Below are 26,224 nucleotides of genomic sequence, written 5' to 3' on the forward strand. Positions count from 1 at the left end.
AGGGTCTGAAGACACAAGATCTGGATTGTTTTTGCATTGTCCTACATTAAACCTTCCAATATTCAGTGTTGTGTTTAGAGTGTATTCAATGTCAGGTAATCTTCCACATGTAAAAACATAATGAGGTGTAAAACAGATCAAAACTCATTTTTCTTTTCAGGATTGTATTTCAAAACGCCAACAGGGAAAGTCATACACTTATATAAATTGTATTTTTATTCTGTTCATTCATCACTCTTGATATGAATTACATTATCGTCTTCCTCTCCCTCGTTGTGCCTGAATCTATCACTCACACCCTTGGCTTTGTTTTCATATCCCATCTCTGTCTTTCCCACCGTTTTACATTAATCACAAAAGGCACTTCCACAGTGCTCAGACCAAGGTAAATAGGAAATCTATATCCTTATCACAGCAAAGGTAGAACTGTGGTTGGCGCTGCTCTAAAGGCATTCAGGCAGAGTAGTGTGAAGGAACCCAGAAATCTTTGGGAGATGAGCTGACATGCATGTGTTGTATGTTAATCAGGGGATGCCACTCTCAGATTGCAGGAGAATTTTCCACACTCGGACAAGAAATATCTTTACAGCATGTGAAAGGAAAGAGAAAGGGGTGTTGTGCCCTTTAGTGAAAGGGTGGCAGCTAATAAGAAGATGAGCAATTATCTGGGACATTTTTATCTTAGTATATTTCATGTCAATTTGTTCCAGAACCCTAAAACATTTATTTCTCAGTGACTATGAGTTGTCTGCCAACATAAACCTCACACTAGGGCTATGTCCGAATTCCTATCCTAACTACTAAGAAACTATATAGTGCCCTGGAGTTTTTCGCAAAGACTTCTGGAAAATTTCTAGTACACCCAATTTTGAAATTGGTAGGTTCGGACAGCACTAGAAAATGGCGAACGCACTATATAGTGAGAGGGGAGGAATTCAGACATAGTCCAGGAGTAAGAGAACATGTGGTCTATGCTCATTTATTATTTCCTTCGATGTGAATGACACCTTAATCAGGAACTTGACCTACATAGGCCTGGAACTTGAAAATATTGTGAACAAAAAGAACATAAGCCTAATTTGACACAAAGTGATGGCTGGTGTCAGGAAGAGGTCGAGGGGTCGCAGGCAGACACCTGGGCACAGAAAGAACACTTGATGGCTAAACTGCAAGACTTGAATTTCCAAATAAAAGAGGCGTGAAGCATGAACGGTGCAGGTGCACCAACTGAAGCAAAGGATGAACGACTGACCAGGGTTTCTTGTGCTCAGGCGTCATGAGTAATGTGGAACAGGTGTGCTGCAGCCATTCACCAGCGGGGGAGGAGACGACCTAGATCCTCATTCAGGGAGGAGGAGGAGGAGAAGACTGCAAAGTAACTAGGCAATCCTGACACTTAAAAAGGCAGTTAATGAGAAGAAATGTCACAACAGTTTTATGCAATTCCGTATCGGTCATGCTAAGCTTGTATAACATCAGTAAATACTCCAGAATGGTTCATAGGAAGTCAAATATAACGTGTTTTTCTTATACTGGTGTCTGTATAACAAGAAGTTTTATGAATTATAACAGATTGGATTAAAATGACCTTTAAGAGTGCTATCATACATGGTCGTCATGTTGTGGCTTTTAAAACATTTGAGGTTTCAAAAAAAACTAAATTAACATTCATATGTTGTCAAAGACCCACTCCGATGGAAACTGTGTTTTTAGCATTTAATTTTAATTCAGTTTTACCGGGCTTCAAATTGCTAATTGCACAAAAACATAGTTTTTCGTAAAATATGAACATAGCTGGCTGCTAAACTTAACAGACTAAGCTAAATTATGCATTCTTGCCCTTAGACCCTCCTCCTTGGTAAAAAAAATGAATAAAATAATGAACGATTTCAGGGAAAAAAAAGAAGAAAACTCCTTGATATCCACATGAAGAAATGATCCTCTCCCAGAACGGACTGGTGATGTACCACTGTTAGAGAAGAAATAGCTTATGTAACTCTACAACTAAATGTTTGAATAGTGTAGCAGATGGCCTTCATCCAAATAGAGCTGGGACAGCTGGGGGGGATGGGAAGTAATGAACCAGAGGCGAGGTCCACGGCCAAGAACAGGAGCACAGACGAGCCACCTGAAATCTAAAATCTATCCTACTTCCTCGGAAGGGAGTGGGGAAAAAGGACAACACATGAATCGCACTGCACCAAACAAAACCATAAATAACAAAATGAAAATAAATGATAACGAATAGAGGGAAAGTTCTTGTGGCATTTTTCTTACGATTTATATAGAATATTGAGCTTTAAATTGTATTTCTGAGTAGTTGTTGTGAATCAGTCGGGAAAAAAAAACGCAGCTTGAAAAAACCCATTCCGATGCCTCCACTTTTAGACAAATAAATCCATGTACGTCTTCGTTTCCCTCGTCTGAGCTGATATCTGGCTCAAACCTGTACGGCTGGATTAGCTCCACTATTGGTCACCATTCTTGTTGCACCGCTTGTGTTAGGTTGGGGTTATAAGGGGCTGTAAGCTAGTGGAAGTGGGTGTAAAAAAAAAGTAACGATGGGAAATGGGGGCAGGATCACTCCGTACCAGTAGTCCCGCCCACACCTCAGACGTGAATTTCTGATGCCGCTCTGTCGAAACTATGTCGTAGAAAACAACACAGCTTTTTTTTTTTTTTGGTTAAAAATGATTATAATGGGACTTTAACATCAGTTAATGCACTTAATATTCTTTTTTTTTGTTTAAGTCAAAGTGACTGTTTCTCCTTGGGACATATAATTATTATTATTATTTTAAACTTATCTTAGTTTTTGTGTAATATTTGGAAGATTTAATTTTTTTGTGTTTTGTTTTTTATCAGTCTTTCCTGAATTTTATTTTTCTCTCATTAAACTTTTCAGTCTTTCATTAAAAAATGACTTTGCTGGTGCAATCTGCCGAGCAGCTTTTCATTCATTAATGTCAGCAAAGGAAGAGCTGCAAACAAATGGGATTCATTTTGGGAGAAGAAAAGGAAAAGCAAAGAACAGACGATGTATTAAAACCATCTTGATGCATGTGTGAGTGTTATCTGTGCTCAGGGGAGAGTGGAGCTGGCTTCTGCAGCAAAGGAAACAGAGGAATCTTTTTCCAAACATAAACATATGCTCAGCATGAAGAATGGCTTCCTTAAAAGGGAAACCCACACAAGGTCATAAAAGATTACTGAAGTTTTGGCTCTCTGCCATCACTTGCTAACTAGAACACTGGATCTCAACTCCAAGTTCAAATATGTTATTAGGCTACAGAGTATAACTGTCAAAAAAAGGGGAAAAACTGAACTCCTGTCTTAAAAACTGACAGGGAATGTTTGCTTAAATCCTAAAACCTAAGCTTGGATAAAATGTATTAATTAATTTTTAATTAATTTGATGATTGCAGAACTTCCAGCCAAACACAGACCTGTAAACACAAGGGAACATGTTAAAGCTTCAATCTTGGAGACCTTTATATGTACAATTCCTATGTACATCTAAGTTGTAAATGCTCCAAAGGAATCTGATCTGTCGCAAAGATTCCTTTAGAATGTCATTTAGTCCCTTCATAGAGTGGAAGAAGTTCAGCTCCCAAACATTGGATGGTGTCGCTCATCAATGAAAAGAGTCAAAGGGTTTGAGGCCTTAAAGAGACATTGCTAAGTTTTGGGTCTATAATGGTTTAAATTTGCAGAAAAAAAGAATAAATAAAAAAAAGGACTTTTGAATGTAAAAAAAAGTTAAACTCTGAGTAAAACATAAAATGCATTTTATGATTAAAAAAAACAAATAGAAATAACAGCCAGCAAAGAAAATTCAATCATTTGTCAAATACTTACAGTTCTCTAAGCATATTTACATTAAAAGGGGTCATCTGGACCCCACAACACAGCACGCTGAACTTTTTTTTTTTTTATCCAATTATGTTTTATCTTCACTAGTGTCCATGGCAGACAAAATCCTGTCCCCCCTTCGTCCACCTTTGTCATGGGAGGGATCACACCTCAATGTAGGGGGGGTTCATCTGGACCCCATAAGACAGCATAAGGGTTCAAAGTTATCACAAAGGGATTCAATTAGGAAGTTTGTTAACTTTAATAACAAATGCTTTACAGTACCAAGATTTCAGTCAAGCAAAACTCTTTAACCCTTTACACTAGAGCTTTAGTTCCAGTTTTGACATCTTTCTTAACTTTTTAATTGTTTCCAAAATAATTGTAATTACAGAGAAGCAGAGAAAGCAGCCTTGTGCTAATATTTAACACATTACTGCTGAAGTGTTTGATGCAATCAGCTGAATCTGGCGCCATAATGCAATACTTTAAGGCCAGGTCACACTGTCTATGATTTGTACATTTTGCACTCATCAAAATTGGTCATACGTAAATATACGTGGAAAAAGTCAGAAAAGTTTTGGTCTTTTCTTGAAATGTATCAGGAATGAACCACTTTAAAACCATGGAAGAAGTACAAATAAACCACACGAAGAACACGTAAACTTGTTTCATTGAATGTCTTCACTTTAACGTGTCAGCACCAGCCACGGGCCCACATGATGCTTTGTTTTAAACAGTCTGATTTCCCTGGTCTGCAGCAGCTGAGGCAGCCTGCTGAGAGGAGACCTCGCCCCAGGCGGGGAACCCTGGTGGGAGCCGCCGTCTGATCTGTGCTTGCCATATCTGTCCCCCTCTCTTCCCCCGACCAGCCTTCCATGCAGCCGGACACCGCCTTGTGAGAGACCCAACCCCATACTCGGACGAGACCCTTACTCGGTTTAGACTGCTGGAGGGGTAAAAGATTGGCCGATTCATATACTCCTCGGACAATAAGCTAAACGTTCATGGACCGTGCGTGATCATTTCACTGTTAATACGCAATTCCTTAGCGATTTGTGCGTAAACTACGTAATTTAATGTGATTTGTGCGCCGTTTACTTGATATAAAAGTTACACACTGGTGGTACATGCGTGAAAAGTCCATTGAACACGTGTGGACATATGTGCAATGGTCATGGTAAGTCACAAATTTGTTCATGTATCTTGCAAAAATCACACAACTGTGTAAGATTTACCTAACATTTGCGTATAAACTACGTACAATATGATTCAACTGCGTAATTATCAACCAACCAAAAATTTTCAACAGTTAAAAACCAAATTCATGTAAAGAATACATGATACATGGACAATACAATACGCAAATTGTGGTAATGGCAGTGTGACACAGCCCTTAGGAGACGTATTACAGATCAATGCAATGGCGGTATGAAAAGCTGCTATTCTCCACAGCAGAATTGGCTGATTCACAGCGATTGTGTGAACGGTCAAAGATTTATACGAAGCGTCGCCAGTGTTAAAAGATTAAAGCAAAAAAATAAATAAATAAATAAGAATGGAGCAATAAATGTAGGGAAATGCCAAGATTTCAACGTCCTCATGATGTCTGTAGGAATCCTAAATTCATAGAATCAAAAGACAGGTTATGTAACACACCAGCCAGGGTGACAAAGATCCAGATTACATATTTGACCACATCAATCAAGGGAACAAGGTTTAAAATCTTGTGACATATTTCTCATGTTCAATAACAAAAGACTGAATCTGTCTGCAAGATTTTATGTTGAAACAAGATTTGTATAAAAAGACCAAAAAATTAAAAGTAGAAAACGTTTTTAGGTTTTAAAAAAAAAAAAGTCAATTGAAAAGCCACCTATAGGAAAGAATGTTTTCCCAAATAAGATTGACTTTTCTTTTCAAACATTTCTTTACTTTGCTACTAATGGTTAAATCTGACAAGATTCAATACTAATATGTATTCAGTCGGAGAAGTTTGTCCGAAGTGGAAATATAAATAAAAGGAAAATGAGTGAAAACGTCTATAAACCAATGAGCCAGTAATCGCTCAGAAAACAAGTCTGCTGCTAAGTGAGCCGTGATGTCAACATCATATATGCCATTGTGTTTGCTGGGATTTGAGGGAGGATTTAAGCTGCGAGGCTTATGAAGAGAAAGGAAAATTACAGCTTTTTATCAGTGCAAAGATGATGCAGAACAAAAAGAGAACATCAGGACTTTTGTTAAAGCAAAAGAAGAAGCTTTTAACTGAAGGCACTGTGAAAAAGTCACATTAAAACTATACAGTTTAATATCAAAACTCAAATAAAAAAGAAAAAAATGCAAAAGTCTATTATTTACCCTGTTGCTATTAACTCTCATTTTCATTCAACCTCAGTTAAACCTTTATTTTGACTTTGAAATATAAAATATTGTTGAATTTTATAGTTGATCCAAAACTATGATTTTTTTTTTTTTATATATATTTTGGTTAAATAGGACACAAATTTAACTTTTTTTTTAAAGTCACACTTCAATCATCTTTTGATCTTTTTTAAAAATGTTAAAAGAGGACTTTCAGTGATCATTATATTGTTTTTAGCCAAAAAAAAACCATGATCTCCAGAACGTAGTTTCTGCAGAGCAGCATTAGTTCATTAGAACGTTGTTCTGCACTCATGTAGTGTTTGAAGATGTTTGTTTTATGGTATTTATGTGTGATTTTCAGTCATTTTTTCAATTATTTCACCACCACTTAATCGCAGCATTTTCCTGAAATTGAGTTTTTTTCCCTGAGGCACTAAAATAAGAAAAAAACCCACCATTTTGAAATAAAAACTCCATAATGTTCTGTTTTAAAGTAATTTTCAGTCGAGATTAAAGCATGCTTTTGTCCAGATTCCGTGTTATTTCTTTCTTTTCTGAGGTGAATTACCAAAACACGCCATATATCCGCTCATGGTCCGGCCCTTCTGCCTAAATGTAGAACCCTTTGTGGCCCAAGAGTAAGACAGTTTTCCCATCCCTGGTCTACACTGTCTCCCACTAGCTTACAGCTCACAGCTCCAACCTGACATAACCGGTGCAACAAAAATGACAATCAAAATTGGAGCTGTACAGTTTTGAACAAGATATCAGCTCAGACGAGGAAAATGAAGACGTACATGGATCTTTTTGTCTTCAAGTGGACGCATCAGATTGGAGTGGAGGAGGGAGCTTAGAAATTTTAGCAATTTTAGGTTTAATTTTTTAATCTGTCCTCCATCGTGAGAAAAAAAATTGCAAGAAAATGTTACAAATACGAAAAACATAATTTTCTTCTGAGTGGGTCTTTTAAACATGCAATGAGTTAAACTGTAATTGCAGAATCTGTTTTCTCTTTCCCACTAAGTGGCCACCATTCACTTGATGAGTTGTTTGTTACAATTTCTAAGGATTCACATCTTTTTGTAAAAGCCCACTTGTTTATGCAATCTCATTTGGAAAGATTCCAAATATCTGCAAGTTAGACCTGAAGCCAGGAAATCTCAATCAATTCTTAACATTTTTTTTAATTTTAGAGTAAGAAATTTTTAAGGGGTCCATGAAAATTGAATGAGCCCATAATTTAATTATTCAAATCTTGTGTAGCAGAAGCTGGAAAAAAAGTATTACTACTTAAATAGGAGGAAAATAAGTTAATAAAGTCAACTGTTTTGTGAAGGCTATCAACATTCGGCCCTCGGCACCCTCTGCTTGGTGTTCAAAATGCTGAGCATTATATAATGCTTCGAGCAACCGAGTGAACATTATTTTTCAAGGGAGAAGCGAACCTCAAGTCCTCAGAGATCCACGAGGATTGTTTCTCACGAGATTTGACGTCAAGATTCAGCTGTTGTTGTCGCCAGATTGTGTTTGTGTTGGTGTGAACTGGAGGCAGCCCAGCTGTTTGTTGGATGGTTTAACGCTGTCACCTCAGTTGATAAGTTCCTCTGACGGGCACATCTGCCCGAGGCAGAGCCCTGCTCATGAATACACACACATGCAAACACATATTTGTGACTTCATGATAAAATCATTCAGTGCAGAAATTCAAAATATAAGGTTACATGCAAAAAAAAAAAGGTTTTCATTTATTTCATCACCTATCTATTTTATGAATAGCCTCCACTATCAAATGTAAAACATTTATTTTTAATTCAGGCAACCGAGGGAGTTTTTACTTCTACCGTTTGGATGGGGAATGAATGTTAAAAATGGATTTTGTTTGGTTTATAGTACTAAACATTTACAACAGCTGCTCTTTTGGGGCCCCAAACATGCCCCAGACAGAGAATTGATTCCAGCTATTCGGCTGTCAAATTTAACAACCCAAACTCCAAAGAAAATAGAACTAAGATCTTAAAAATTGAAATATTTTTTCTTTGATGCGTTTGTAGAAAATGAATCTACGTCCGTTCATATTTCAAGATCCACTATGAGAGCAGAACCACTGTTGACAGTGATATGTTTGCTCTCTTTTGCAGCAAAACCTGACTGTTAAAAATGAGGAAATTTGACAGTATTTCAGTATTTGGGTGGAGTCAGTAAAGAGCCACTATTTGAACCTGGAGCGTGGCATAAAAGCGTCGTACAACAGGCCCAGTTTTAGAAAACCATGCTGTCATCATATCAGTTCATCTTTCTTCCTGAAACTACCCTCTACATTTGCTGGGCTTGGGACGGCCACAAGAAAGACACTCATTTGTGCCCAGTTGAGGCTACATTTTCTTTTTATGTCAATCTGTCTATTTGTCAGTCTGTACATTTTTTTTTGGTGTCTTTTCATTTTTTAAATGTGGTTTCTTCAGTCAATTGGAGATTTTTGTCAACGATCACATTTAGGGGCCATTGCCCCACCTCCCACCCCCTTATCCATGCCTGTAATGGACCTAGCATCACCCGTACATCTTTATATTAACTTCACGACACACTTACCACACTCACAACAACGGTATGTTCCATTTTCATGATTTCCCTGGAGGTGGCCTCACGAGTCTCAAGGGAACTCCAAGACGCACCTGCGCTCTTCTCCACAGCCCTTCACGGGCCAGAGAACCCAAAAACCTGCAGCACTCAAGTGGGTCAACCCCCCGGACGCACATGGGTTTAAGAGATACAATACTAGTTTGTAAAGTCAAAACTGAAAATCTTTTAAGGCAGATTATGGAGAAAAACTTAAATTAGGTGAAATTTTCTGATCATGAAAGGAACAGAAAATCCTTTAAAAGCTTTACGTGACACCCTTCCATTTATTTATTTTTGCTATTTTTGAAGCAGCAAGTAAATATCTGTTAACCAACAAGCTGCTCTTTGATTCATCTGTTTACTTTCAGAAGTGATGATTTTTTTCTACTTTAAATAAAATGTGTTAAATAAATATTGATTAATACTTTCAATATCTCCTGAAATAATTTGAGGAATTGCTTCTGGAAGAGAACTAAACCAAATAAGATTGTGGGGTTGTCCTAAAAAAGTTCATTGTTTGCTAAAATGTTAGATTATTTTCTTCACTTTCAGATATCTCAGGCTGCAATAGGATTCTGTTAATGCTGCTGCATTCAGGAAAATCGATGTTTCAGTTCGTAGGACTTGTGCATGCAAAAGTAAAGTGAGAATCTTCATCAGATTTGCATGATCTCTTTTAAATGAGTGTAGTTTTGTTGATGTCAGCAGTGGTGTTTTCTGTTTGTTAATCCAGATTTAGCCTTTAAGGCCATGTTTTTAAATGAGATGGGGAGAAAAAAATGATTCCACCTGAATGGATATTCATGGTGATGGCTGCTCCCACACTTAAATGGCATAATAAATTGCTGCTAAAGGCAAAATGTGCTTGTAAGCGAGCAGGACGTGTGTTTATTGTACAGCTGCTGCTTTGTCTTTATGAAAAGACTTTGCTTTGGCTTATTAAACCTGATGTGACTAAGTTGACATTTGCGTTTGCAAGTGGGGTTTTTTTGCTGTTATCTTTGGCATTTTCATTTATAAATTCTCGTCAATAAATGCATTTTCTCATTTAAATTGAATTTATGGTGCTTTATTGAAATCCGAACTGAAAGCAATTTGTTCCAGTCCAAGCTGAGGTATATGCATTTGTATCAAAGCTATTCGATTGGAAGAAGGGAATGGAAAGTTAAGTTTGAACCCTTCAGGGATAGAAAGGGACAGACATGACAAATCCTTAACTGTGGATGTCAAGTGGAGCTTCTGGAGGTCACTCGGATGGATTTATCTCTGTAGACACCCCAGATGGAAACTCCCAGCCAGAACTTGCAGCTTTGCAGCATCTTTCTGCTTGTGTTAGATGTGCACATAGAGGTGTTTGGTCTAGAACATGTCCCTTCAGCAACACCTTGTTGAAACATGCAGTGATGCAACGAGACAATGATGACAAAGGGAAGATTTTTTTTTTTTTTTAAATCAAGTAATACATTGTTTTTTTTATATCTAGATTTTGGTTTTTATCTATTTGCACTCTGATCATCTTTTGATCTATTTTAAAAAAAAATTGCCAGTGATCTTTTTGTTTATGATTGAAACTTTTAGGCAAAAAAATTGTTGAAAAAGTTTTATTTTCTAGGACAAAGCAGGAGTTAATTAGAAATTCATCTGAATTGCTGCAAAAGAAAGCCTCCATTGATATCCCATCATCCCTGTTATTTACACGTTCTCCTGCTAGCGTACAGCCCTTCACAACTCAAACCGTACAGTTTTGAGCCAGATGGCAGCTCAGACGAGGAAAACTAAGATGGACATGGATCTATTTGTCTGCAAGGGGATGCATCAGAATAGAGTGGAGCAGGGAGTTTGATGCTCGCTGATTGTAGCTTCGACGTCAAACCTACAAGCTTTGTCCATCAGCATTTTTTCATTTGCTCCTGATTTATGGCAATTTAAATAAAAATATACTCAGAAATGCAATTTTAGGCTTAGTTTTCTGTAAGAAATTGTTTTGTTTGAATGTGTTTTTAAATGTTAACTCAAGTTTTAGCTCACAGAGGACCCTTGTACCTTTTCGAAACAGTTTTGTCATCTACTTCCTACTCTAAACCAGGATTGGGGGTTTACGACACACTGTTCTTAGATAAGGAAGGATGCCGTTTGAACTGAAAACTTTCCTAAATGCTTCATTACATGACACCCCTAATGAACTTTTCTACTCAGTTTCTTTACTTGTAAGTTGTAACCTCCCATGTGTCTTTTCAATAGCAAGGCGAGAAGCAGTCCTTAGAGAAAAAGGATGGTGGTATTCCCCCCAGAACATCACCAGAAACGTTGCTTTTCTGGTGAAATTACCTGACATCCATCATAGGAAAAATGCTCAAAACACAAATATCATTTGTGAAGTGAAGGCTCTTCTGCAGGACTACACCAAAACACAAAAAGCTATCGTAAATTCAGTTTTGTCTTACATGTTTTATCTTTCTTCAAGCTTCATGTAATGGTTAAACAAACTGACTTAAATTTCTTTCTAAAAAGGTAATGCAGTTTGGCTGTTATTATCAACATCAGCTTGGTTTCTCAAAAGTATTTTAAAAGGTTTTTTTTCACACAGAGCCCAACAGATATCCATGATAAGACAACTGTGGTCTGGTAGCTCAAACTGAGATCAAGGCTAACTTAACTAAATTGAGTAAGGTCTTGTTTGAAAGTAGAGCATAGCCAGAGGTAAAGGATGTGAGCTCAACTGGAAGGAAATGGATGAATAGAAACATATTTGCTTGACAAGATCAAGTTTTTTTTTCTTTTAAAAGCATACTCATTGCTTTTCTTTCTATTTTAGACTTCCGATCTCTGCTGCACTTTAAAAAGCAAGAGCAGAGACAGCTTTAGATTATTTCAGACATTGTTTTAATAGGGATTTTGTTTTAGAGACATTTTTCTGCTTTTTCCCTTTTTTGTGTGTTACATTATACATTTTCTGCTTGAGAGCTGCACTTCAGATTTTTCAATATGCGCCTCATTACCTGCCTTCATGCCCCTTATGTCAGTTCACAGGATAATCCCCAAATAAATATCATTTTAGAGGTGCAGCATCTGAACTTGAGCTGGCTTAAAATAAAGCCAAATATGCACTGCAGCTGCTGCAACAAGAAAACACTGGATGGGATGAAGAAATTGAAAAAGCACTGTGGTGACGGGTCGAGTGGAGGACGTTTCCTGGTCGTGTAACAATCTCAGCATCTATCCTTCTGTCTTCCATGCAGACATTAACTCACTGACAGGTTGAGGGATGTGTTTAAACTTCATTTCTTTCTTGGGGCTGTCAGCTCCCAGCAAGGCTAAACTTTGTTTTTTTGAGTTGTTTTTGGAAATTCAATTTGTGTGTTTCTCATATATTCAGGAGGGAGGAAATGCATTTGATGCGACACTCTTCTATTTGTTTTATATTTCTGCCTCTGGTTTAAATGTTCCTTTGTTGGAAGTTTCTGCTTGTGGAGCCATCACTGCTGATTCAATAGATTATTCATTAACATTTGCAGCGAAGCCCGCTTTGAATTTTGTGCGACACATGCTCGTGAGCGTCCTGCAGGGCTGTGACTGGATCAAATATGCACCGCTTTCACACTCATGACTTGTTCTTGTCTGTGTTTGTTTAAATCTGTGAGTGTGCATGCCATGTCACTGCATCGTTACGCTCCCGCCACCGTGGGGACTGGGAGGAGAGCAGAGAGCGCCACGGGGGGAGAGTGACAGAGCAGATAGTGAAAGACAAACTGTGACCAGTAACGCGGCTGCAGAGTGATCCGAGTGGACAAGCTGTGTAGGCCCATGTCAGAGTGTGTCAGAGCTGCCAGGCAGAAACGTGTGAGAGAGGAGGGAAGTGTGGCAGGTGGATGGGTATCTCCCTACATAACTTATCCAGGCTAACATGTCCCCCATCCCAAGCTATGACAGCTAGACGGTTATTTAAGTATGACCCAAAAGCACATGCAGCTTGTTTTTTTTCTCTGACACTACATTCAATAAAACAAAACCAGTCTCTGAGGACTAGGATGTACTTTTTTATATGATCAGCTCTTCAGATATGAAAATGTATTTATTTTGAATCTTTAAAAGCCACAAGGCACAGATCCATCTCCTGAGGAGGATCCACTCTGATGAAAATTGAATTTTTAACATGTTCTTGTGGAATTTTTCTGATAATGGAGGACATTTACTTAGAAAATAAAGCTTAAAATAGCATTTTTGAGTATTTCTTTGTTAGAATAGTAATGAATCGGAAGCAGACGACAATATTCTTATATTTGTTACACACAAAGTCCAGTGGGTAAGCCACAAACTCCCTGCTTGGCTTCAATCAGCCGATGCATTCTCTTATAGACAATTAAATCCATGTACGTTTTCCTCGTCCGAGCTAACATCTGAATCAAAATAGTGCTCACCATTTTTAATGTCTCAGTTGTCACACACCTAGGTGTGTGACATTTTTTTTCCTGCATTTGACCCATCCTCTGGGGGAGTGGTGAGCTGCAGACCCAGCAGCATTCAGGAATCATATGGTGATTTGATCCCTAATCCAACTCCATAACGATGTTTCAAGCAGGGCGGCACTGGATCCCAATGAGTCTTTGGTATGACTCAGTCATTGGTTTGAACTCACGACCTTCCTCCATTCTCAGGGAGGACACTCTTCCACAAAGCCACTGTGCTGGTTGCACTGGTAATGTAAGGTTTGAGGTCTAAAACGGGAAAAGTTTATTTTTATTTCATGTCGGATGGTGAGGCAAAAAAAGCATATGTGTGTTTTTATGTGACTTATGGTTTTAACTGTACACCTGACAGCAATAATGATAAATTTCCAGCAACTTGTTGTGATACTTCATCTTTTAACCACTTTTTATCCCCTGTCTTTTAGCTCCTTATCCCCCATTTTTAGCATTCAACTCTCTCCTCCTCTCTTCTGTTTTTCTGTCCGGTCCAACAAAAAAGCATGCAAACATAATCAATATAAAGTTTAAAGAAATAAATAATTAAGTACTGGGGATCTGCAGGAACTATTTTCTAGAAAACGTCACGGTTTTTTGATTTAGCCTAAAAATAAATTAGATATTTAACATAATTAAAATACCACTTTAAAACTTAAACAAAAGATGATCGGAGTGGGTCTCTAATGCATTTCTTCACCACTTGTGCAGCACGCAAACATAGTTAGTACTGTGAGCTTCTGAAAGGAATTTGTTGCTGTAATTTTGCTATTAAAGAAACCTTAACATTACTTGTTTTTTCAAAATTGCAAATATAAGTCAAGCGTTTGACCCATTTGACTGATTAGTCGACATATTCTAGAACACAAACTGAGAGAAATATAATAACTGCAAGATGTTTTGGAATTGTTTGCTTGATGAAGCAGCTTTTTGAATTTTGAGTTTAGTTGTGCATTGCAAGTAAATCTGTGACCACAAAACTGAAGAATTTCCCTTGCAAACTTTCTTTTTTCGGCTGTGTGGTGGATTTCCCATTTGTTGGCTGAACACATCCTGACTGTAGCCGCTACAACAGTCTCGAACATTCCACTGCTTCACTGCCTACAGTCGCTCCACATGAATTTATTAAAGTTTTCATGAGATAAACAAGAGCAGAGAAGACAAATGGAAAAGTAGTGAGTGGGGTAAAAGTCTAGCACAATAGAGGACTGTGTATTGTGGCTATAAGTGGTCAACCAGAGAAGAGAAGTGTTTTTCGAGTGCACCATTTGTTATCCTTCAAAAACAACTGGCTCTACTGATCAGTGATGCATTCAGGGTTTGGATTAGCTCACTTATAAATGTGTTTGTGTTTGTCCCAGCAGATGTTATGGAAGGGAAGAGCGCCATTCTGCTCGGCATGAGTCAGTGGAACTCCAATGACCTGGTGGAGCAGATCGAAACTCTTGGACATATGGATGACCAGTCCCACGGTACGTACATGAAATCGCAATTAGACTCACACATCGTTTCAACAAGAGAGAAAAAAAGCCTGAATTATCTGGAAAGATAGTGAGTCATATTTTATTTTTTTTTAAGTATTTTTCACTTGTAAAAATGTTGAAAAAAGTAATTGAAGCTTCAAACACTGACATTTTTCAGATCCAAGTTGGAGCAGTAAAAATACTTTTTGAAAATTATGTTATTGGTAAGAAATAGAGGAATATTGCTAAAGCTCAAAACATATCTTTTTCAAGAAAATAATCAAGCAAATGATCAGCTTCATAAAGGGAAAATAATGAGATGATGAGGTTGTAATGTCTGCCAGTAAGCATCATATCTGGATTTTATTCAAATCACTGCTTGTAAAATGTTATTTAAATGTCATTTGGGAAACTGGCAATCGGTGAATCAACACTTCAGGTGAAACGAACACTTCGTGAAAGACTTTAAAGGAGCAGAAAACATGTATCCTCTCTGAGAATGATATAATTTAGGAAACAGACTAGCTGGAGAAATTTGACTTTTGATATGACACCATTATACATATTTGGTGGATCGCTCTACCGTCTCTCTGGGAAAGTCAGCACCAGGTTACTGGAGAGCAGAATTTAGCCAACAGTTGGACCTCTGAGTCAGGAATTACTGTGTTGTTGTTGTTGTTTTTGTTATTAACAGACAGAGATTCTGGTTTGGGGACCACCATAAGTAAAGCAGCTGAAATACAAACTGGTAAATCCCAGTTGGAGACAATGGGTCTTGACTGGAAAGAGATGGTTTGCCCTCCTGCTGTAAATGGAGGAGCTTTGCTGTCTTGGTACTTAAATTTTCTCTTTGGATATTATAGACATTTACATTTTTAAGTAAAATATTGATCTAAAAAAATGAACGTTATATACATATAAACGTTTAATGAGCTAGATAATGTGTAAACAATTTGTAGATAAATAATGCATCACAAGGGCTTAATCAGAGCCTGATCACGGCACGTTCACTGCTTTGGTTGTAGAACAGGAAAAATGACTCTGCAGAGCACCTACTGTGTTTTGATAAAGATAAGACACAAATAAAAATAAGGATTCAATCTATAGAGTTAAAAGAAGTGGCGCGTGATGTTAAATAAAAGATGACAGAAATGAGTGCATCACATTTCACAAAGCAAGGATCTGTGAGGACAGGAAACTGCAAAAGGGTCTTCCCAGCTTTGCATAACTGGTCTTTTCCGAATTTTATTTACACATGATCTCAAGATTGTTGTTTATTTAAATATGGAGCTTCTCCTTTAAAATCCAGCTTAGTGATTCAATTGTAAGTAAATGCATTGTATATCCCAACCCCAAAAGAGCAGCACTTCTACTTCCTGTATGAGAACAGTTCTACAACCAAAAATCCAGATCAGTTCAGGGGTGGAGATTTTTTTATTTTTTTTAACTTTTGCTCCACAAAGCTTAACTTAACTTAGCGCTATGTTGGCACTTTCTAATGTCGTCATCACTTTTCAATGAACCCAGTGCTGGCCCTGGACATAGGCGACCTAGGCGGCCGCCTAGGGCAATATCTGCTGGAAGGGGTGCCAAATTCCTATGATTACATATTAAGTTTTATCCATCCATCCATCCATCCTCTTGACCGCTTTGTCCCTGTCGGGGTCGCGGGGGTGCCGGAGCCTATCCCGGCTACTGAAGGGCGAAGGCGGGGTACACCCTGGACAGGTCGCCAGTCTGTCGCAGGGCCTCAATCACACACACATTCACTCTCACATTCACACCTAGGGGCAATTTAGAGTCACCAATTAACCTATGAAGCATGTTTTTGGATGGTGGGAGGAAGCCGGAGACCCCGGTGAGAACCCACGCATGCACGGGGAGAACATGCAAACTCCACACAGAAAGGTCCCAGCCGGGATTCGAACCGGGGCCTTCTCGCTGTGAGGCGAGAGCGCTAACCACTTGCGCCACCGTGCAGCCTATTAAGTTTTATTTTTTATTTATTTTTATTTGACACACCACTCATTTAATGAAAAGATAAAAAAAGTAATAATAAAAGATAAATTAAATAATTCAAAAGTTTTATGTTATCCATAACTCTTCAGTGCAGTGCCCCTTCCGTCCTTATGCTGCCGCTGTTTAAGCTAGAATGGGGGAGGAGAGGGGCGCGCCGCTGTTGGTACTTTTTAAAACTTTAAGGATGGAAAAGCAAGTGAGGGACAGCATAAAGGGAAAAAAGGAAGGAAGATGAGGAAAACTGACCCAAAGCAGAGGTTTGTCTGATTTGCTTATATAAAATTGTTTGGAAATTGCATTTTGATCAAAAAATTAATAGAAGAACACAGTTGAAAAAAACCCTAATTTGGTTGCATTAGTCTGACTTAAACGGTGGTACATACAGTTGGTTAGCGCGCCTTCCTCGTTGTCAAGTAAATGTAGGTTCAAGCCCCATTTAGGATAACTAAATTAAAGTCCCTGGAGGAGGTGCAATTTTCTGGTTTTGCCTAGGGCGTCATGCAGCTCAGGGCAGGGCCTGAATGGACCTACAACTGATGGGGGGCCAAAAGATGCAGTCCGGTACTGTTTAATGGGTCCATTATACAATGGAAACACTCAAAATACCAGACGATACTATATCAGACAGCTAAGTGAAAACGAAGCTATAGCGTCCTAAAATTTGACTGAAGGACCATATTAGGAGCAGCTGTGTGGCTTGTTTTGGTAATTTACCTCATAAGAGAAAGAAATAACATGTAATCTGGATGAAAACATGCTTAAAGTTGAATTGAAAATGAATATGTACAGCACAAAAATTGGGCGACAGCATTAAAATATTGAGGATTCTGGTGATGCCTTTTCATTTCGCGGTGGTTGTATTTTTGACTGTAGCATAATAAATGAATAAGAAGAAGTTATTTTTGAAGGAAGTTAAGTTTTAATTAAGAATACTATTTACTTTATTAAACATTTTTTGAAAGTGTGCATCAAACTAAAAAAAAAAAAACAAGTCTGTCTCCAACAAGGTCTGGTCCCTGTTTAACACAGTTTATGTGTAGCAAAAAGGAAAATGGTTTCACTTTTTTTGCTGAAGGAAGAGCTGCACTGCAGATTGCACATGATTGCAAATGGAACAACCCATATAAACAGCAACTTCAGCAAGACCGCTAAAAGCTGTTGATTTAGCCAGAGAAAATGATGGGGCCATATAGACTCACTTTGAGAATTTGTCGACGGATATTTGCAGTGGTAAACCTGTTGGAAGGAAAGCAAAATAAGCTAAAGAGGCTAAAAGCTTCACAGGTCTGCAGGGGGGGCTATTATTTGGTAGAGATTTGCTTTATTTGTGACACATTTACGGGTATGTGTCATAATCTGCTCAGTCTGAGCTTCCTGATAAAAACTATCAGAAAAAAAAAACTGCAAAGTCTTGGTCAAACACTGAAGTTAGGCTTAACACCCTGCATGAAGAGATCACGCTCTTTTTACTGATACTTTCTTGAACACGAATAAATAAAATACGTAGTGAGTTAAGGATAATCACCAGGGGGTTCATGCTTATCATAAAAATATGCAAATCTTGTCGTTCAGACCCAGCCCCGTCCTCAGAGTCGGCCAGCTCTGAATGGTTGGTGTTAAGCTTCAACTGCTGTGATTCTGAGCTCAAAAACATGCTCTCAGTTCACAGTTGAAATATAATTCATACCCTACTAATGGCTGCTTCTTTCTTCTGTTCGTCTCTCACCAAAACCCTATTTAAATAATAAAGAACTCTTGACTCAATCTGTGATTATCTTGACTTGAAATGTCAAAATTGATTACTATGACTTCAAACACCAAGGTTTGTGGAGTATCTGTGTCAACTCTTGCATTTCTGTGTGCCACTTGTTTTTTTATACGGATAAAAATCTACAAAAACTAAAATATTAATCAGTTTAATTATAGTACTCAAGTCCTACTTTAATAAATTTTGGCACTATAATCTCTCTTTGGTTGTGTGCCAACAGAACACCGTAAAGTTCTACTCCATTCATCTTTTGATGTATTGTAAAAATGTTCCCAGTGGTCTTTTAAATATGATTATGCCAGCTTTAGCATAAAAAAGTCATTTTCTAGGACCTTTTCTGCAGAGTGGCAGGAATTCATCAGAAATCCACTTCTGAATTGTGGGCATGGAGTGATTCTGCCTTCGTTTCCCATCATCTCTTTTGCCTTGCTTCCTTGGTTCAGTCTAGTCTGGTATTTTAAGCATTTCTACTATATAACGGACCTATTAGACCAGAAAAAACTATGAATGGGCCCCTGTTGGTTGTAGTTCCATAGAACTGAGCTACTGTTGAAACCTAGATTAGTGGAAGTTCATCACGACAAAAAAAAGCTTGAATAAATCTGCTGTTTTTCCCTTCACCAGCAGGAATTTTCTCTCATACAACATAAATGTTGTGTAAATAAAAATGCCAAAAGCCAAGCGGAAAAAATTGACAGCCTCCATTGTTGTTAGCTACGCTTTTTCCATATTCACACTACTATGACGCAAAGCTACGCAATCGGTCTACACCCTGCATGCGCCATGACTGATAGGATACTGTTAATTTGTTGTTGCACACTTGTACAGTGAAATAAAGAAATAAATTACATTCTTTTAAAAAGTGATGTCCTTTTCTAAGTACAGAGGCAATAACAATAAAATATAAGATAAAGTATTGACTATGAAAGTATAAAATAAGGATAAAAAACAAAGTGCTGGTTCTATATTAAAAACAATATTATTATTAAGAATATGTTTAAATACTGAAGTAATTCTAAGTAATTCCTATTCAGCAGACATTCCAACTTTGTGCAGAAACGCTCACCTGAGTTGCCTGGACCATTTGAAACTGAACGGGACCGCTCAGATGAAACGGACCTTCTGTTTACAGTCTCCCCTGCTAGCTTACAGCCGCTCAAAACCTAACATTACAAAAATGGAGAACAATATCGACGCTATCATCCGTACAGTTTTGAGCCTGAGGCCAGCCTGGACAAGGAAAGCAAAGCTATTTGTCTGAAAGTGGATGCTTTGGAACTGAGCGGAGCAGAGCTCGAGGCCTGTTAATTGTAGATGTTGTATAAAAACTTCTTCCTTACAGCATTTTTTCGTCTGCATACAGTTTTAATCCTAATTTTCTTAAATATTTAATGCTACAAAAACACCAAAAAGCATTTTCTTTGCAATAAGTCTTTAATTTGTTTTGTCAGCTTTTGCTTAATGTTCAAAATCTTTAATAAAAGTGATTTCCTCTTTCATCTCTTATAGTCAGTTACTGTAAGCCTCTCTCTGTTTTTTTTTTTTTTTTTTTTGGTCCTTTTTGAGTGTTTACACTTCAAGCTGCAGAGGATCAACGTGGCAGCTTCTGTTTTTTTTTTATTTCTGCATACAGATTTTTTTCCTGCATCTTGACGACTTGGAGCAATTTTACCTCATTTGGATATTCAAGCAGCTTTCACTCTGCTCTAAGGGTTCATATATAATCATGTAGTGAGAGACTGTGATGGTACAAACAGGTAAAAGTTTTTGTCATTTAAACTGCAGCTAATGAAGAACTTTCACATGTCAACAGTTTTTTTTTTTTGTTTTTTAATTCAATTTTCCCAAATTGAATCCAGTGGTAAGTGTTGTTTCCCCTGTGAGAAACTTATTTCATTACATTCAATTTTCACAGCCTCTCCTTGGTTGTAAATCAATCCTGTTTCCTTACAGATTTAAACTGCATTTTTTTAACTCTAAAACGTTCAGCATTTTTGAAGGAAGTTGGGTTCTTTGAATGTTACCAACATTCATTCTAAATAATTTTGAGTATTTTGCTGTGCCTAAATGTGTTTTTCTGTGCTATCATTACAACATTTGCTTTATTTTTGTGATCCTTTGTAATACTTTGTATTCATCTTATAAATAGACAAATGATGAAAGGTAAAACAAACATTTACATTGAGAATATAATCAGCTAAAAATGAAATTACCGTCTAGATTTAACCAATCAGCTTGTAATTACTTCTTTTAAGGACAAGCGACTGCCTTGTGGTTTTGTTTACTGTTAAAATGAGCCTTTTGCGATAAAGGTCAGCTCTAAGGTTTGACAAATGGAGTGGGCTCTTTTAATCACCACGCTTCAGACGGAGTACAGTCTGGTCCTGCAGAGATTAAAGAAACTGCCTCTGCAGTAATCTGGTGGCTGCATTACAAACACTCCACCCCGCCTGAAGAACCCCATCAGCAGAGCACGGGCTAAACCAGCAGTGACTTGAGGAGCGCTCCACTGCAGTAACAGCCATTTATTACTGTGTTGCTCCAGAAAAATGGAAGTGGTTGCTAACAAAACAGTTTGAACTCAACGTTCAATCATCCTACATCTGAAGATAAATATAAAGCATTGATTAAAAATATAAACGCCCACTTCAATGGTGTTTTTAACATATTCTTGATAATCTTTCTCACAATGGACATATATGAAAAAAAATTGAACTTAAAATGTAGTATTTTTTATTAAATCATTATGAATCTGCAGGTGATGAAAAAAAAAAAAGTTGGAAAAAGCTTGTGGGGTGTCGTAGATGCTACAATTGGCGGGCCATTCTGATGCATCCTCTTAGATTGATAGATATGGTTATGCCTTTATTGTCACTGTCCACATAAACACAAAAATTGGAGCATTTACCAAACCAGTGCTAAAAGAAATGTCCATCATTATGTGCAGAGCGATATGTGCAAACATGTCTGATGTTTTAAAAAGCATGGAGTTCGAAAGTGTTTGAATAGAAAATATTTATTAGTCCTTGTCACATGTAAATTTAAAAGAGTTCACTTTTCAGTGCTTCATTCATACTGTTTCTAAAAGAATACAATTATAATTAAACAATCAATTAAGCAACTTCAATACATTTAAAGTTGACTTGGAGGTGGGCGTGATGAGACATTTTGACAGGATAAATACTTAAATAGTGGACCCCAAAGCTGTCTCGGTCTGGCTGTGCTAATGTTCCTGTGGCTGAGCTGGCTCCTGGTATGAAGACATTCTGAAAATACTGTTTCCTCACAGCAGAGCCAAGCCTTAAATTTCTTATAGTTTCTTGACTTTTTCTTTTATTGTCTGTTTCTGTTTTTAACTATGAACAAGTATAAGAAGTGTTTTTTTTTTTTTTTTTTATAATAAATTTTAGTTTGATTTGATTTATCTGAGCAACTTGCAGACAACTCATCCAAGGAAGTATCTGGCTCAAAGCTGTACGGCTGGATAGCTCTGACATATTGGTTGCCATTTTTGTTGCACCATTAATGTTAGGATAGGAGTATGAAGGCCTGAAAGCTATCGGGAGAGCATGTAAAAAGATGGATGATGGGAAATGGAGGTGGGCTTGCTCTGTCCCAACACTTTGCCGCACAATTAAGATGCAAATTTCTAATAGTTCATTAGAAATTCTGCCGCTGTGGAGAAACATTTTCTGATTTTAGCTAAAAACAGCATAATCATAATTAAAAGACCACTGGGAACGATTTAACAATAGATCAAAAGATGATCCGAGTGGGACTTTAACAAGCACCATTGGTTAGAAAAAATACTTTGTGCTTTAGTTATTTCCCAAAGATGGCTAAATTGGTGCAATTAGCATACAAAAAAAAACGAGAATGTCTTTAGAAAATATTAATACATTAATTATGCTTTTTTAAAGCACTAATACCAAGTTGCTTCAGTGATTCCTCTTTCTAACCCATGAGCCAATATATATTAATTACATTTCAAAGATTTATTTGACAGCACCAAACAGACTGGAGTCTTGTACTCTTATTCTGTATTCATGCTGGCACGCAGGTGGAGACGATCCATCTCTGTCCTCAAGGACGCCATACTGCTTTGGGAGCTCTGATTGCAACAATATGTGAAATCAATCTGACACCACTCGATGGATCTCATTGAGTCCGATTGCAAGGACAGCTCAGCGCATTGCTGATTTCTGCGTTTTTTAAATTAAAGATATGAAACATTTCCTGCCATCTCCTCTATTTTAATGACTGGATGTAGTTCCAATTTCAGTTTTTTGTTGCCTCTGTTGTTTTGATTTTATGGCGACACAGGAGTCGCAGAAACAAGCTTTACATTAGCAGCCAGATGTTAATGTGTTATGTTGCTGTGACTTATTAGCAGTTTTGTATTTCAGCCTGCTGGAACATTAAAGGCCTTTAGCTGCTCATTATAAAGTCACAGGGGAGAGTTCTGTGTTGGATAAAACATGAGGATTATGCGGTCCACAGCTTTCAGATGCCTCTGCTGTCAGTTAAAGTAAAGTTGATCCATAAGCTGTCCACTCGTGTGTAGGAAGTCCTACCAAAAGGACTGTCCTCACTTTTCTGTCAATATGAGATGTTAAGTGTTCTTAAGCAAAGAGTTAGGTGTGTAATGGATACTTGCACGTAAATGTGATGTAGCGCTTTAGGTGTGTTGAGCCCCAAAACTGGCGTCGGCGCCGTAAGAGGGTCAGCGGAGACATCATTATGGAGCCATAAAGTGTTCTGGAAAAGTGTCTGTTTCTCGGCAAAATCCCCAGCTCGGGGAAAGCGCCTCATGAAAACTTCATGGTTGTGTCAAACAAAAGATTCTGCTGATTGTTTGTTCCAGCGAGCCAATTTTTGTATGTTTTATGGGCAACAAATTAATGCAGCATTACTAGTGTTGACCCACACACACACCTTGTCTTGTCAGTTGTTTGGCATGATTGAAATGAAAAGAATCAACAGCATGAGGCAGAGTTTCACACTGATTTCATTACGCAAAGATGATTCAGGACTGCTGTGAAGCTCAGGGACGACTGCTGTGAATTTTATTTGGACTGGGTTAATATTTGCAATTACAATGCCCCACTCTTCCTCCCTCACTGCTACAACAGAGTCAAACTTGCTGAAAATAGAAACGGCGCTCGACGCTGTGCTGCATACAAATGTGTGCACACTGTATGCCTGCTGAAGTGCTTCATTGTCTGTTTTCATCCTTGACTTGCTGGAATATTGCAGGCAAAGATTTAGCTTTGCAATGGTTTTTGATGCATTTTAATGAAGTGATTTAAAGGAGATACAACAAGAATCAGAGTAGATTTGAAGTAAAAAAATTCTAAAGTCAAAATGACATTTTATGCTGTGTTCCCATCAAATACAATTTTCACACCAAATTTGCATTGGATGCTTTTCTTTTGAGGTCCAATTTGCTGCCTGTGCAAAAAATGTGATCAAAAACTCAATTGGGATGTGGGAGGAGCTACTTTCCAAAAGTGAAAGAGAAAGAATAAACCAAGAGGACCAATTTATTAATTCAATTTCAAAGCCCAATATCAAATCAGCTGTCTCAACGAGCTTCTCACCAATAATTGTACAAAAGCATGGAATCAGCTAGATGGACCTTGTACATCCTTGTCCTTTGACCCTCATTCTCGGTGAGGAAAAACTCCTTTAAAAAAAAAAAAAACAGGTAACGGGGAAAAAAGAGACCTAAGAGATGTCAGCAGAAAGGAGGGATCCTCTCCCAGCAGGGACATGCGATATGGCTGTTAAATAAGATCTAGTACATCTAGCTCTACAACTATGTTTGAATAGTGTAGCAGACAGGCTTCATCCAGATGGAACTGGGGAACAGCTGGGGGTGTGGAATGAGCCAGAGGCGAGGTCCACAGCCAAGGACAGGGCCACAAATGATCCACCTAGATCATTTTTTCCAAGACCTAAGAACAACAAATGAATTGCACTGCATCAAACAGAGGCATGGAGAACTAAATCAAAAACAGACGAAAGACAATAGAGGAGAGGCGGAGAAGTTGTTGAAAATAGAGGACATTAATGCCTCGATGAAAACTAAAAACAAATGTATCATAAAGTTCAGAAATAGTGATCAGATTTCCTCCATGTTGGTTTTGAATTTCACCTGCTGATCATAAATGTCATGTGGCAAAGCTGAATCCCTGATTGGTTGATTGGTTATTTGCCAAAGTTCAGATATTTGAACTCTTGACGTGCCACACATCGCCCTGCTACACAACATGCTCAAATCGCATTGCAGGACCTCTGATCGGGTTTGTACATGACGTAACATTGAAACTTGACAGTCCTGATGCACAGATTTCATTTGTAAATGCAGCTTTACAGCTAATCAAATTTTATATTTTCTCTTCACTCATTTTGTTTATGTTTCAGGTTTTCACATGGGTTTACTCATAAGGGTTTTTGTTCACAGACAAAACTTTTTTGACCATTACACTTTGTAACCATTGACTGTATATGAGAACTGGACAGAGTGAGTGTAATGTCCCCCATTTAGGCTCCAGTAAAATTAAATACATTTATTCACGATTTATTTTAATATGGATGCTGCCATATTAGAAACGGGCAGCGTTAATAAATAGTGATTAGCCTGAGTAGGTCTGAGTGAACGTTTCTATGGCAACCACTCTTGCCAATCAGAAGTGAGCTTGTTGGAAGACCACACCTCTACCACTTGAAACCAGGCTATACAAAATCTTTCAAACATGTTGAATGTTTGATGTGAGATCACATACTTTTATTGAGGCATCTGATTGGTCAGTTTAGAACGTCCACAGATAAAATAAGTAAAAAAAAAAAATAGGATTAGCAAGAAAATTTTTTACAAAAAGGTAGTAAAGTGAGAATGGTTGTTCTGACAAATAGAATGACTGCAGATGTAAAAGCTGCTTGTTTCTCAATAGAAGTCTGTGGGATTTTGTTTTTTTTTGGAACCAGCGGGGACTTCCTGTTTAGAACGCAGACGGAAAGGGGAAAGTCCAGTTCTTTTATACTGTCAATGTTGGTGACAAACTCATGTTTTAGAAAAAAAAAACAAGTCAAATATTATATTTTGGCACATTTTTATTAACTTTAGAAGGTTATAAATGTGGAATCTTTGATCTGTCAGTTTTTGTAACATTTTTCATCCAAATCAGCATAAGTAAAGACATCTGTCCCCCAATCACAGTCAGAATCATAAATTACTCTTAAATTATTTTATGCTATCATTTGGGATTTTGGAGAAAAGTTGTTTGCTTTGTGTTGTGATGTTTTTATCAAGATGACACAGCAACTGCCTCCCTCATTCCAATCATCTTCTGTTTTTTGGGTTGTTGCTTGTGACAGAACAGAAACAGAAAATCTAATCAGAGTCAGGTTCACTCCAAAAACCATTAGCATTTAAAATCATCTGAAAACCTTTAAGGGTGCAGCTGGGCTTTCAGTCGGTGCGCGGTAACAGCTGAAGTGTGACAACCGCCGTATTTTTAGCTCCATCTTCCTTTTGTTACACTAAAGCACATATGGATGTGTTGACCTTGTCGTTCTGTTCATGGTTGAACTTTAGGTTTTATAATTGTGCATTCTCCCAGCAGCATCATCTCCCTATATATTTTTTCTTCTTCTTCTTCTTCATCAAAGCC

General features: G+C 37.8%; 1 protein-coding gene across 7 annotated transcripts in view; it reads left to right on the plus strand.

Annotated features, from left to right (window-relative positions):
• pitpnm3 (PITPNM family member 3) overlaps positions 1-26,224 on the plus strand; it is a 115,447-nt gene that overhangs the window by 23,252 nt on the left and 65,971 nt on the right. For 4 of the 7 annotated variants that reach the window (XM_036214886.1, XM_036214885.1, XM_024277445.2 and 1 more), the window contains exon 3: positions 14,660-14,770. In XM_036214886.1, the coding sequence (XP_036070779.1) occupies positions 14,660-14,770 (111 nt within the window). The remainder of the gene's footprint in view (positions 1-14,659; positions 14,771-26,224) is intronic. The other 3 variants (XM_036214887.1, XM_024277446.2, XM_036214888.1) reach the window with 1 other exon arrangement.

This window comes from Oryzias melastigma, linkage group LG13 (genome assembly GCF_002922805.2).
Source record: "Oryzias melastigma strain HK-1 linkage group LG13, ASM292280v2, whole genome shotgun sequence".
NCBI classification, from domain to species: Eukaryota; Metazoa; Chordata; class Actinopteri; order Beloniformes; family Adrianichthyidae; genus Oryzias; species Oryzias melastigma.